Source organism: Lytechinus variegatus, chromosome 12 (genome assembly GCF_018143015.1).
Source record: "Lytechinus variegatus isolate NC3 chromosome 12, Lvar_3.0, whole genome shotgun sequence".
NCBI classification, from domain to species: Eukaryota; Metazoa; Echinodermata; class Echinoidea; order Temnopleuroida; family Toxopneustidae; genus Lytechinus; species Lytechinus variegatus.
The window spans coordinates 34,112,619-34,127,557 of NC_054751.1; the positions used below are offsets into that span (position 1 = coordinate 34,112,619).

The window sequence follows — 14,939 nt, forward strand, 5'->3', positions numbered from 1 at the left end:
GGTCATAGTGATTCAGTTCGCTTTTCCCCTCCCAGGCACAGGTGATGCGAAAATGATAATAATAAAATTGGTCTGTATTATTTTTTTACATGCTTGCAAGATGGCGATTTCTTGATGATTGATGAGAAGTTCAGATTTTCTTGGAACGGACGCAAAAGGTATAAAGGGGGCCCCATGGGAATGTTTGAAGCCGTCTTGGAAGCGATCTTCCAAACCAGTTTGAAGGAAACCTGTTTGAAGAAAGTATACTGAGAATAGGGTCTAAGTCAAATTTGTGCAGCCCTGGGGCCCTGGCATTAATAATATAATAATATTGTCATATTTTACTTAAGAAGCCACTTCAGTTCTGAAAAGTGTTCTACCAGCAGGCCTTGCTACTCCGGCTACCTTGATCGGGCCTTGTAACATGACCTTGGCCTTGTCTGTACATTCATTATCTACCGTCTGTGCAATCTTATTTCTAATGGATAATTAATAATAATGATAATAATAATAATGACAATAATGATAATAATAATGATAATAAATAATAATAATCAACATTTGTATATCTATGCGCTTATCACAAAACATGTCTCTAAGCGCTTCTATGAATGTCATAGAAGATAATAATAATGATAATAATACTGATAATAATGATAATAATAATTATAATAAATAATAATAATTAACATTTGTATTTCTATGTGCTTATCGCAATGTCCTGTTTTTGCATCTGATTCTGATAAAACTTTGTTTGAGACCCCCATACGAGATAATTTTTTGTGTTACATTTCTTTAGCAATTTTCAGAACCAGTTTTGCTAAAACTAATGCTACCTCCATGTATGGTTGGAACTACCCCTTATCGACCACCTAATCTTTTATGTATCTGCGAAAATATTCATCGATTTTACCCAGTTTGCGTCTCATTTGTGCAGAAAATTGAGCAGATCATATTCCCATGTTTCGCTCGGCGATTCAATCCGCGTATATATCGACGAACAAAGAATACAACGATTTTACATTTGCTCATTTGCACCTGTCCTTTGAAACTGACCAACCATGATACACTAAGTTTATGGCCGATTCTTGTCATGGTGGCGAAATATTTTTACTCTTCCAAATCAGTTCTATTGTGTCAACATGCTAAATGATCGTCTCACTACTTCCACTCCAAGCTCCGGCACATGATTCAACGATTGACGACGGATATTTGTTCTAAAGCCATTTCCTATCGGATTTCTTGGTTTTTCAGCAGGGTTTGGGTCTGGTCAATACAATTTTGATTAAAGGACAAGATCACCCCAACAAAAACTTGATTTGAATAAAAAGAGAAAAATTCAAGAAGCATAACACTGAAAATTTCATCAAAATCGGATGTAAAATAAGAAAGTTATAGCATTTTAAAGTTTCGCTTATTTTCAACAAAATTGTTATATGAACGAGCTAGTTACATCCAAATGAGAGAGTTGATGACATCACTCACTCACTATTTCTTTTGTATTTTATTATATGAAATATGAAATTTTTTGATTTTCTCGTCATTGTCATTTGAAATGACATTCCTTACTGAACATGTGGAATTCCATTATTTTAACATTTTGTGCTTCAGGTCCTAACCGTCGAATTCGTAAAAATTGAAATATTGTATAATTCAAACAATAAAAAACAAAGAAATAGTGAGTGGGTGACATCATCGACTCTCTCATTTGGATGTAACTGGCTCGTTCATATATTACTATTTTGTCGAAAATAAGCGAAACTTTGAAATGTCATAACTTTCTTATTTTATATCCGATTTTGATGAAATTTTCAGCATTGTGCTTGTCTGATTTTTCTCTATTGATTCAAATCAACATTTTTCTGAGGTGGACTTGACCTTTAATTCTACAGAATTTTTACTCTTTGTTGCTTCTTTTTTTCTCGTAAAATCGATTCTTGCGATTTCTATGGACACTACGCCTACTCTCCCACGCGTATCGTTTGTAATACGCAATAATTTTAACTCGTGCAAGGTGGTCGGTTTCAAAAGATTTGGTCGATATGTGGTAGTCTCACCATACATGCACTTAATTTACAACCATATCAACGTATGTAATAGCCAACAAAGTAATATGATATGCAAAGTAAGGCCTACATGTACCACCTCTTCCACTACTAAACAGCTTTAAAGGTCAAGTCCTCCTCAGAAAAATGTTGATTTGAATCAATAGAGAAAAATCAGACAAGTATAATGCTGAAAATTTCATCGAAATCGGATGTATAATAAGAAAGTTATGACACTTTATTTCGCTTATTTTTCTTAAAATAGTTATATGCACAATTTAGTTACTTGCAACTGAGAGAATCGATAATGTCCCTCACTATTTCCTCTGTTTTATATCGTTTGAATTATATAATATTTCATTTTTTACAGATTTGACAATAAGGACCAACTTGAATGAACCATAATATGTTAAACAATGGTAATTCCTCATGTTCAGGGAGAAATGAAACTTTGTTCCACAGGACAATGGGGAGAAAATTATCATATTTCATATGATACATTACAAAAGAAATAGTGAGTGTGTGATGTCATCAGATTAAACTTTCCTCATTTGAATACCAACCGGGATGTGCATATAACTGTTTTGTGAAATTAAGCAAAATTTAAAAATGTTGTAACTTTTTTAACTTTACTTCCGATTTTGATGAAATTTGCCAGAGTAAGATTCAAGGTTAATGTATTTTAGACTTAAATACCATAAGGGCACTAGTATTCAACCCGGCATAATTCAAAGATTTTGACATATTTCCCAAAATATTTAGAAATATGGAAACTATCTTAATTTCATACCTTTGTTATTTCCAGGGTAATCTGTTGTCGGTATTTTCTTTATCAATCTGTCGACTGTATGCGCGTCGGATCGAATTATGCGCCGATGGCCTTTTGCACTGAATTGCACTAGCATTCAACCTAGTGAGGATAGATAGCAAATCTCAAAAGGGTTTATATTGCTAAATTAGATCTAGATCTATGTAAGTCTCTGGCTTTGATTAATTCCCTGTTTGGTCTCATCTCAAATGGTCTAGTCCATAGTCGGATGGGACAAGGGCAGATTGATACCCCTTTCATAAACCCAATTACTATGAATTAGGCGGCTAATAGCAGCATAATTTGGTCATAAAATTGGAGGAGGACAAGAGTTATCCGCATTACTCTGATGCTGCTATTATCCGCATAATAGCGGCATCGGGATAAGATTTTGAGTTTATGAACGCATTTCCAAATAATGCGGATAATTGCCATGGTGCGGTCACAAGGTCACCCTTTTCCAACACAACCACATCGGAGGGGGCGTGTCCAGTTGTCATGGCGATTATCCGCCTTTTTCAGGACGGGCGCTCGTAAAAATAATGCGGCTTATTTTCGGAGTTTATGAACGCAATTTTTATTGAATTATCCGCATTACTCTTAGGCGGCTAATTGGGGGATAGGTTTATGAAAAGGGTATGAGAGACAGGACCATCTTTCATCGCTAGGTTGAATACTAGTGCCAAAAACCGTCGCTGTATAATTCGATCGCCCGGGCACACAGTCGACTGAAAAAAAATAACGGAAAAAGAATAAGCAGCATTTGCTCTTAGAAATAAGACGGGTCTGAAAATTAGGTAAATTCTATGTTTCTATATATTTGAGGAAACTCTCCAAACGGGTTGAATACTAGTGCCCTTACGGTACAGGTTTTTTTTGTAACTGATTTTCTGTTTAAAATTTTTCATTCACAGTACCTGTGTATTCAAGTGATGGTGTAACTGGAACTGAGCATGGTGTGATGTGTGATCTCTTGCCCTATTGAAGTGTCAAACACATTATTTCTTTGTGGACAATCATAGAACATTCATGAACAATGGCTACTGCTTCAAATCTTGTTTCAAGGGAAGAGGTTGAAAAATATCTGGAAGCTCATCATGATATTGCAACAGACATTTTTGTAACGAAAGCTACCCCAGATATGGTAGACCAATGGCTGTCCAAGCATGCAAATTCCCTTCATAAGCATGGGGATACTAGTCCTCAGGACGTTGGTGCTTGGCCAGATGTATCAATGAAATTAACTGAGAAAGGAGTGTTCCAGTCGATACGCAAGTCCTTCAACATATCTGGAACCAAGAGCCTGCGAAATCTGCTCTCACCCCGCCGTAGGAAGTCAACTCTGAAAAGAAATAAGTCTGCTTTGAGGCAACTGGATGAAAAAGAACTCTTCATGGAACTCATCAGAGATATTGCCGATGAACTGGATCTGAATACACTTTGCCACAAAATTCTGATGAATGTCAGTATTCTGACAAATGGTGACAGATGCAGGTAGGTAATATATGATAACATTATCTTGTGTACATGTATGTACATTTAGGTGTGAGTGAATAGCATTTTTTTAAAAAAGAAATATAAAAATTAAAAAATATCAGTAAATGAGAGCCAATAAAATGTTTGATAAAAGTTAGATCTTTTTATAGCAAGATACTTGGATATTCTTTGATGAGAGTGATTTCCTGAATATCACAGGAGAGAAATCACTTGTATTGTCAGCTCCATTCGTCTGTAATGGCCGCACAGAAACGTTAGCACTAACAATGTGCTAACAGAGGCTTCTGTTACAACAGGTAATGTCTCAGCGATGCCTCGTGTCACAGCGATGCTTGACATCACCATCTGAAAGATGTGACTGGACCTTCTGTTAGTGTGCTAACAATGTATGACGTATCCGTACGTTTCATCTTCATTCTCATTAGCATGAGACCATGAGAAATGGGTGAAATGCGTGAGTGTTGGGCTGTTGGCAGCCCTGTGACTTTCAATTTTAGGGAACTGAATATTTCATTGCACACTTCATGTTACAGCCATATGGCACAAATTATATAATCATCAATGTGCTGAAAATGAAGATCATTGGGAAGCATTCTTTTTGTATCTGCATACAATTTTTATGATGAAAATGGAAATTAATGTCCCAGAGAATCTTCAATTTTGGGACATTTTTTCATTTTTTAACTTCTCTACATGTAGTATCGTAATTAGTATTTTAGAATAAATTGTAATACATTTAGTTGACAGTTAGTATCCATAGGAAGTGTATCATATCATTATTTGGAGGAATTTATCAAGTATTAATGTACATGTATTACCATTATGTACCAAAGGTTTACATCATTACATGCAGTACATGTAGATATTTCTTTGTACAAGGTGCTAATATAATCTCCAAGGTTTTACAACTTACTGTAGTTTCCATCAGATCTGAATGTTCCTCTCATTATTCTATTATTTCATTACTCTTGCATTGTATACCATACGATTTACTGAATTAAAAATTTTAGATACTTTGAATCACCTGAAACCTGTAATATATTTATTGCCCAATTCATATAAAAATTTCCATGAATACCTCATACTTTCACTCTGTCAGGGAACAAAAACTTCACGACAGGGTATGCTTCCTCTTTAAAGTAGTTTCCCTTATCTGGGAATAAATTTTGAAATTGTCTAATCTATACATTCATCCAGAGTACTACTCTGTCCTGATGAAAAGAAGGTGGAAATGCCATGTTTTGCCATTAAAGGATGAATAAAGCTCTGGTTTCTCAAGGACCTCTGACATTTTCAACATCCTATCGATATTTGATCCATGAATTGGCACCATGCTCAAGGGAGATATCAGAAACCTTGTGAACTGACATTTCAAATATTGAAACTCTATTTGTTCTTCCACTTCTATTTTCCCATGATAGCAGGCCTACTTCTCCAATTGTCTTCAGACCTGGTGACAACATGACTTTGTAGTGTGTGTATGAGCCTGTTTTATTTTTTCTCACAGCATGATAATGCAGAGAATGCTGTGAAAATCTGAGCAATTATATTGACAGAAATCCAGAAAATCACTGAAAATCTGTTGGACTTTGTTCATAAACATTTTGATTAAGTTTAAAATGATTTTTGCCTCGCCTGCATAGTAGAGCAAGACGAGAGGCGCCTCTTGTCCGACGGCATTAGTGTCGTCACCATAAAATCTTAACCAAAGGTTAAGTTTTTGAAGTGCCATCATAACTTAGAAAGTATAAATCGGCCTAGTTCATGAAACTTGGACATAATGGTTACAAAGTTATAAAAGTTATAAAGTGTTACAGAGCATCCTGCCAGAGTTTGAGTTCACATGACCAAGGTCAAAGGTCATAGGTCTATGAACTTAGACCATGTTGGGGGAATCAACACCAAAATCTTAACTGAAGGTGGGGGAAATCAAAACAAAATCTTAACCAAGGTTAAGTTTTTTTAAAGGTCATAATTCTGAAAGTATATTGATTTAGTTCATGAAACCATCAGTGAACATCCTGCATGAGCTTCAAGTCACATGACCAAGGTCAATGAACTTTGGCGTGTTGGGGGGTATTAGTTAAATTGCCATCATATATTGTAACTTTGAAAGTTTATGGATCAAGTTCATGAAATGTAGATATGAGGGTAATCAAGTATCACTGATTGTCTTGCACAAGACACACGATCAAGGTCAAATGTCATTTAGGGTATATGAACATAGTATTTTATCATCATATGAATGTTTTTTTTTTGAATGATCCTTTTCAAAGTCAGTACTGCTGCTATATTGAATCACATAATGCAGGTGAGACTGCCAGAGGTGCTTCACTTGTTTATATATCTGTCAGTTGATATTCATTATCATATTAAAGTGTAGGCCTACAGGTGTAATAAAGAAAAAGGAGTATTTCTGAATGTAACTAACACTCTTCTGTGTAGGCCTACATGTACTGTACATGTATGTGTTTTGCGTACAGTATGGTATGTAGATTCATGTAGTAACGTATATAACATCAATATATTTCTATGTGATTTCAGTAAATACTTGTATCAAAGTGAAGCCGTTTTGCTTCCTCTTTGCATCAATATTTCAAGGTAACCGTAAGCTTGAGATATAATTGTCCTAGGCTATGTAGTTTACCATTATCAATATTTCTATCCATTTCAATAGCAGCACTGAACTTGTTGACAGTTGATTCTTTCATTGCAGGTATTTATCTGGAAGCAATAAGTCAGTCTCTCAAATTAGTTTGATCTTATCATCATCATCATCATCATCATCATCATCATCATCATCATCATCATCATCACCATCATTACCACCATCATCATCATCACCATAATGATGATGATAAATAATAATCATCATCATCACTATGATGATAATAATAATGATAATCATCATTATCATCATCATCGTCATCATCATCATCTTTATTATCACCATCATCATCACCACCACCATCACCATCATCATCATCATCATCATCATCATCATCGTCATCATCATCGTCATTTTCTTCATCATTATCATTAGTATATTTGAAATTATGATATGAATTAAAAATGAATCTTTCATGTTTTCTGGCCTATCAGAAAGGTGAGATTTGCGGTACAACCTAAATCTTAAGAGAAAGAAAGAGAGAAGTACATGTACTGAATGATTTTTGAAGGTTTGATGAAAAAAAAAAATGTTTGTTGATTTCCATCTTGACGTCTGATGCATTTTGATTTTTTTTCAAGCCTATTTCTTGCCCGAGGCAACAAAGACCGACGCTTTCTTGTTTCCAAGCTCTTTGATGTGAACGAGAACTCTACAGTTGAAGATTCATTGCACTCTGAAGAAGAGGAGATCCACATCCCATTTGGCCAAGGTATCGCAGGTCATGTTGCTCAAACCAAGGAAACGGTCAACATCAAGAATGCTTATGAGGTAACCTTAACTAAATATTCAGGGATGCCACTAGGATTTTTTTTTGGGGGGGGGGGAGTTACTAGGGGATGATCCAGTCTGGAAATAATATGATTTAAACAGATAAAGAAATATCAGACAAACAACACACTGAAAATTTGATCAAAATTGGATGAGGAATAACAAAGTTATGGCATTTTAAAGATTTGCATTATTCTGGTGAAACAGTTCTAGGCATGTCTTCATGAATATTCAATGAGCAAATTGATGATGTCATATCCTCACTTGTTGTTTTTTAAATTTTATTGTATGAAAATAATTTTATTAAATTTTTTCCTACCACGAACTGAAAAAATTGATTTACAACTTATTTAGTGCATTAGATATTCGGTGCTACAAATTATTTCATTATAAAGGAGACACATTATTCACACATGTATGGAATAAATGAAGCAATTGTGATTTCATGTAACATAAAGAAAGGAAAGTGGGGATGTGATATCATCAGCCCACCTAATCAATATTCATGACAACTTGCATACATGTATATAACTATTTAACAAAATATTTTTAAAGTTTAAAATTCATTTCATTATTTGTTATCGGATTTTGATGAAATTTTCAGCATTTTGCACTATGAATTTTACTCTATTTATTTAGATATAAATATTTTCAGCCCGCAGCATCCCTAAATCATCTTATTCATTTATTCATTATTATTATTATTATCATTTTTTTTGAGGGGGGGTGAACTTCTAATTTTCTAGCACTGTTCTTGAAACATGGCTTATGCTTAATAATAAAATTGACTAATATATAAAAATCCTTGAGTTAGTGACATTGACTATATAAAATAAGCCAGGAAAAGGTTGCTACAAATAACTCATGGATCTTTGTTGAAATTATAATACATGCATTTAAAGCTTTTGACATATGAGCCCATCCACAAGGGAACTTTCTCTAAATTCAATTTGTTACCAAAGTGTAGGATGCATTGAAGTGAAAATTGAAGTTGATTAGGGCAGATATACCCATCAATCAATGTGACAGATCTGAATGAGTGCTGCAAATACTTATCATGTGAGCTAAACCAACTCTACATCAGGAGGAGATGGATATCGTGGAAAGGATTAAGAAAGAAAGAAAGGAAGGGAAAGGGTTCAGAATTTTGGAGGAGTGGGGTATGGGAGATAATATGGGTTTAATTAAATGATAAAGTGCCGTCCTTTATTTCTTCAGATGTTGATTTCTGAACACTTTTATAAAGGTAGCCTCAAGTAGTTGCATCAAGTGATAATTTCATGAAAATATATTTCAAATGTAATTGAATTGTTCATGTCCATAGATGTAGCTCTGCTTAAACAGATTCATTTTGCAATAATAAAATTTAAGCTGATCAGTGATAAGCCAACACACTGAAGAGCAACAATACAGATATTATTACTGTATACAAATGTGGGAGATTGATTATTTTTGCTTGAAAAGAACCCATCACAGGGCAGAAATGCCATGTTTATTTCGCTCACTTTTCAACCAGAATCATTTGGCACATAATTTTTCTTTCAATTTACATGGAAGTGGTAATCTTATTTGATTCTTTTGTAATTCAATGTGAGGTCATTATCAGAGCTGGATTAATTGATGTATTCATTGTTTTACTTTGAAAGCAGACTGAGTACTAGAACCTGGTTCTTAATCATACATTGTTTGATAATACATGTACTCAATAGACACAGCTAGGTCTACATCTGTACAAGTTTTCAAATCATCCCGCTATTTCTAATCATCTTTATCAGAACAATCTTATGACTATTTGTTTTGAAGATATACAATCACAAAAGCTTTTTTTTAATAAAAAAATTCAAGACATGTACAAATCAAGTATATTAAATGAAAGCTTGGTATTATTGTTGAGGCAGCCTGACAAAATTTGTCAGGAGATAAAGATTTTAAAGAAGCAATAGGCATGTCTATAGAAATTGAGATTCAATGTTTCCCCAAAGCAAAAATAGTTATACAGGCATTTATATTATTGCCACAAAATTTTAGGAATTCAGGAAGTTTTCTCCTTCAGCTCCATCACAACACTCTATTTGCCATTTGAAATATAACATAAACATTAGGAGAAATCATTAGGAGAAATCAATTTCTCAATTAAAAGAGATGAAAGAGAGAAGCAATTCAAAACAAGACCATCAAATCTGGTTAGCAGTTTTAACATGAGTCATGAAATTTTGGAAATCTAGTATCCTTCTATCTGGAGCCTTTCAGCCAGAGAAAATTAAGTTTTGAAACTTTTCGGCCAAACAAACATGTGCATTGTGGGCTTTGCAAAAAAGGTGATTCATGTCATATAAAGCCCCACTTTTTATCTTGGCAAGAAGCTACTAGAAGCCAAAAATCTTGGTAATGTGAAAGGTTTGTATCAGGTTTATTTGTAAAGCCAAAACAGTGTATTGGTCAACTAAAATCTTGAGCTAGGTTGCAACTTGCAAAGTGGTATAAATATTGCCAAATTGTTACAAAATACCATGCACTTGTAGGACCATTCTTCATCTGTTTTGCATTACAAATTCCTGATATTTATTATGGTCATTTTGTTTACTCTAATTTAGAATATAGTGTCAAATAGAGATGAAATCCAGTCTTGCCTCCAATACATCTAATGAAACTCTGTTTATACATTGAAGAGAGGTATGGACATCATGTATATGCTCTTTACTGTATTCCTCATCAGCATACCCTGGGGTGAAATAGAATTACCTCACCAGACACACACCAATTTGTTGAGTTTCGATAATGGACTGATAGACTGACACTATGCTGACGCTTTCTACTCAGATGACTCGTACATATGAGAAAAGTACAATCACTGATAATACAGGATGTAGTAAAAATAAAATGCGCTTATCTCTTAGAATTCAGTGTCGAGGAAGGTGTAAGTTTTGTGTGAACATAAATACATGTACATGTATCAGTTGGGGGTTTTCTCTTGCTTTTGAACCATCCATCTTGGATTTTTTCCATCCTGCATGATTGAATAATAATATTTTGCCTAGCTCACATCCCTCAGTCATTACTGAATACACTGGACTGACAGTGTACATGTATCTTTTGGGGTAGGGGCACTCGCCCCACGTCACTTTGAGGGATGAAAAAGTGCAAAATTGAGTATAAAAAATAAAGATTAAAAGAAAGAACAAAGAATGAATCTACTCCTCAAAAGTTTAATGTAATAAAAGACAGCAAAAGCTACAGTGTGGGCATACTGGTTTAAAATAAGAAAGGAATGTAGTGTTGAACCTTGCTTCAGGTGGTAAACATTAGAAGGAGCAGCCTGGACTAAAACCATTAAAGGTCAGAAAATATCAATTTTGAATTTAAAAGAAAATCTTTTGTGGCACATATTGTTCGAAATCTTGATGAGAAGCAAACAATGCTAACATTGAACAGGTATGTACAGTCAGGGGCTGTGGGAGCAGTCACCCCCACTCTAAAAGAAAAAAATGCCTCAAAAAGTGAAATGAAGAGGAAAAAGGAAGATGGGAAAGGGGAAAAGGGATAAAGATTGTCATTTGATTTTAAAAATCTGTAAGAATAACCAAACAAAAACTTGTGCTCATGCAAATCATGACCTTGTGAGAAAATATGCAATTTAATCCTTGCATCTTTTCTGTACCACACTCTCCAAAATTTTCCATGATTATGATGATGCATTTATTTCTCATAAGCAAGGTCAGAGATTCAGGTATCGTAGAAAGTTACTACAACTTTTTTTTATAAATAAAAATGTGATTTTTTTATATGTACAGTATACTTCAAACTTAGGTTACTGCCCCCCCCCTTCAACTCTGTTCATACAGTATGACAAACATGGTTTTTGTGCAGCTTGTTGTCTTCTCTCTTGTTTAGGGCACTTGATAAGTAGCTTGTAGGTGCATCATGGTCTTGTGGCTCTGACTTTCATCATTTCAAAAGACATGTAGGGTTGCATAAGCGCCAGCCATGACCTGTTTTCCTTCATCAAGAATTAATCCCACACAGTGCTGCACTCAACCCAGGTGAGGTGAATACCTGGCATGATGAATTCCTTGAATGCACTGAGCACCACTGAAGAAGTGGCCAGGGAATTGTGCTTTTTACCCTCTGGAAAAGTGCTTTATTAATCCAGCTTTTGATATGATTATGTATTTTTATAGATTAACCATTTTTTTGGTGGAAACTCTCAAAATCAGCACTTCATTATAGACACTAGAATGAGCCATATGTTGTTTAAGTGATGAAAATTCAAATCCAATTGTGGTTCTTGTGGTACAAATAATTAAAACCACAATTGTATACTTGTACTTGTAGAGAAAAAGCGAGAAAGAGAGAGAGAGAGAAAGGGAGAGGGGTGGGAGGGGTGGTGGACAGAAGATTTAATACTGGTTGTGAGTGAGTGGTACACGTAATAACAACCAAAGCATTGATGCGTGTTCTAGTTGGATATTTTAAATGTGATCTACATGTATGTAGGGCCGACACACACACACACACCGATACGAGTGCATCATACAATCCAATTACATACTGTACACCTCTAATGCATATGACACTTATTTTTATGGATGTCATCCTTGCATAATAAAAATAATTGGTGTTAAATCAATTTTCATTTTTCTTATGCTTAATTTCAGTCAAATGAATCCTTATCTTTCACATCAGATTTCAGTCTTTATTGTTTAATTTCATTTTATAGGATTTCAGTTACTTGTAGTTAAAATTGATAGGTTTTACATGAAAAATTTAAAGCCAAAGTATAGTCTCCAGTATTTATCATGATGCCCCAGTCACTATCATGGTACATGTATAAATATATTAAGCTTTTTTGTTTAACAAAATATCACAATTCTTCAATCACTGTCATGAAATTCACGGTAAAAATGTATTCAGCTATTTCGTTTTAACCAAATAGCTGAATAGTAGTGACTGGAGCAGTGTCATAAAATACTGTAGACTATACTTTCGCTTCAAATTTTTCATGAAAAACCTATCAGTTTTAACTACAAGTAATTGATTTTATATACACACCCTGAATAGAAACGCCTCATGCCCTCATTATTAAGGTGTGAAACTGAATCCTTTATTGATAAGAACATAAAGGTAGAATATGCAGGAGTGTGATGCAGCCTGCATAGCTTCTTTTACGTGTGCCATCTTTATTCACTATAGATCTGTTTTTTACGTATTGCATAAAAGTACTTCTTTGCAGAAGAGATGTGCTTGCTAGGCTACAGGGTGATTATTATAGTCATCATATTGACACTTCTCCATCCTAAGCAATTTGTACAAGAGATTAATTGAAGAAGATTACAAGAATAATCCAATGAAATGTGTTGATAAGAGGATTGTTTAATGGAGATGCCAAAAGATATGCTCATTGGCTCAGCATTTAAAGTAGTTGGATTTGCACTGGTTTATCATAAAACGAATGGCTAATGGCTGATTTGTTGACATGTTTGAGCTTTGAGAATAAGAAACATGCATTCTTTTGAGACCAAGGGTTTACGTTTAAGACACATGCTTGTTCTTTGTACTGTACCTTTTCTACTCGCAATTATTATGATAAGAGGATACTAATTTTTGTCAATAGCAACAAAATACCATGTGAATCATGAATTGAGATATTTTATGTTTACACATGTAGCTTTTGGCAATGCAGATAAATATTCACACAATACTGAAACTTACAGACCCGTATTCTCAAAAGAGGTTTCAATTGTACCGTGGTACAAAACCATGGTTTATGCCTATGGGCAATTCCAAGCAAAAGCGGATATTTCCCAAAATTCATGGCATCTACAATATACAGCATGCAACCTTTCAGTATGTATAGTTTTAAATCCTTGGTTGTCAAAATACATTGACAGTATAAACTTGACAGTAAAACTCCCCTGTAAAGCTGACAGCTTCCAGTATATGAAAAGAAAAAGTGTAATGCGACTAACTGTGGAATCGCCCTTATATTGCACTTCCCTTTTAGCACCCTTTGCCAAAAGCAGGTGTGATTAGATTTTTCTTTGTGTACGTGATGAAAAAATAAGCGTGATTTAGTTTTTAGTCTGGACATGGTTTTATACCATGATACAATTCAAATCTCTTCCAAGAATACAGGCGTAAGTCCTCTTTCTACATTTACATGAACAAGTAATTAAAAGACAATCTGGTAATCTATTTTTGTACATAAAGAATAGACTCTCTTTATGAACCAGACATATTTGGATGTTTATGGTCATATTTTTCAAGAAGACATAGTAAGGACATTTGATGCATAATATATGGAATAAGTAGTATGATAATGTGCCTATATCTTCACTATCTTTTACATTTAAATTCTACTCAAATATTTGCTATTGAGTGTTTACATTCTTCCAGTTGCCTACTCACATCGTGCAGTACAGTGATGACCAGTGCTCCTTGTCATCTTGCATTTTGTATGTGCATGCCATGGATGAAATCAAATTTGTGCCCGCCTGTGATTCTCACTACTACATGTTACATTTCAGCATCTACCTGTGATGTTCTGTATATTGATATATTTTGGAGATCATGATGCAAGTGGGATTGAAATTGTTGAATTGGCATCATAATTTAGAAAGTTAATGGATCTTGTTCATGAAACTTCTACATAAGAGCAACCATGTATCCCTGAATATCTTGTGCAAGTTTCAGGTCACATGAACAAGGTGAAAGGTAATTTAAGGTCAATGTGCTTTCGCCATGTTAGGGGTATTTGTTGAAGTAGCATCATAATCTAGAAAGTCTATGGATCTAGTTCATGAAACATAGACATAAGGGTAATCAAGTATGAATGATCGTTTTGCATTTCTTAGGTCCCATGATCATGGTCAAAGGCCATTTTTGGTCAATGGACATAGTAGGCTATTTTATTACCATATTAATGTTTTTTTTGTAAATAATTATTCAATACCGTAGCTGTTCTCAAAGTCAGCACTGCTTCTATATCAAATCGCATAATGCAGGCTAAACTGCCAGAGGCTTTCCACTTGTTAAACCAATTCTCATAAAATTTGACTCACACAATGGTTTTGAGGTAAAGATGTGCGAGACACATCTTGTGTGTGTGTGTGTCAGAAATAGTGTTGCCATGGTAACAACATATGGCAAAAATTAGCTTAAAATCTCTTGT

The 14,939-nt window shown here is 34.5% G+C and overlaps 1 protein-coding gene across 4 annotated transcripts in view; it reads left to right on the plus strand.

Moving 5' to 3' along the window:
- Positions 1 to 14,939, plus strand: part of LOC121424878 (cGMP-specific 3',5'-cyclic phosphodiesterase-like) — a 143,158-nt gene that overhangs the window by 2,430 nt on the left and 125,789 nt on the right. For all 4 annotated transcript variants that reach the window (XM_041620723.1, XM_041620725.1, XM_041620724.1 and 1 more), the window contains exons 2-3: positions 3,750 to 4,329; positions 7,582 to 7,771. In XM_041620723.1, coding sequence (XP_041476657.1) covers positions 3,872 to 4,329; positions 7,582 to 7,771 — 648 coding nt within the window. In that variant the 5' untranslated portion in view covers positions 3,750 to 3,871. The remainder of the gene's footprint in view (positions 1 to 3,749; positions 4,330 to 7,581; positions 7,772 to 14,939) is intronic.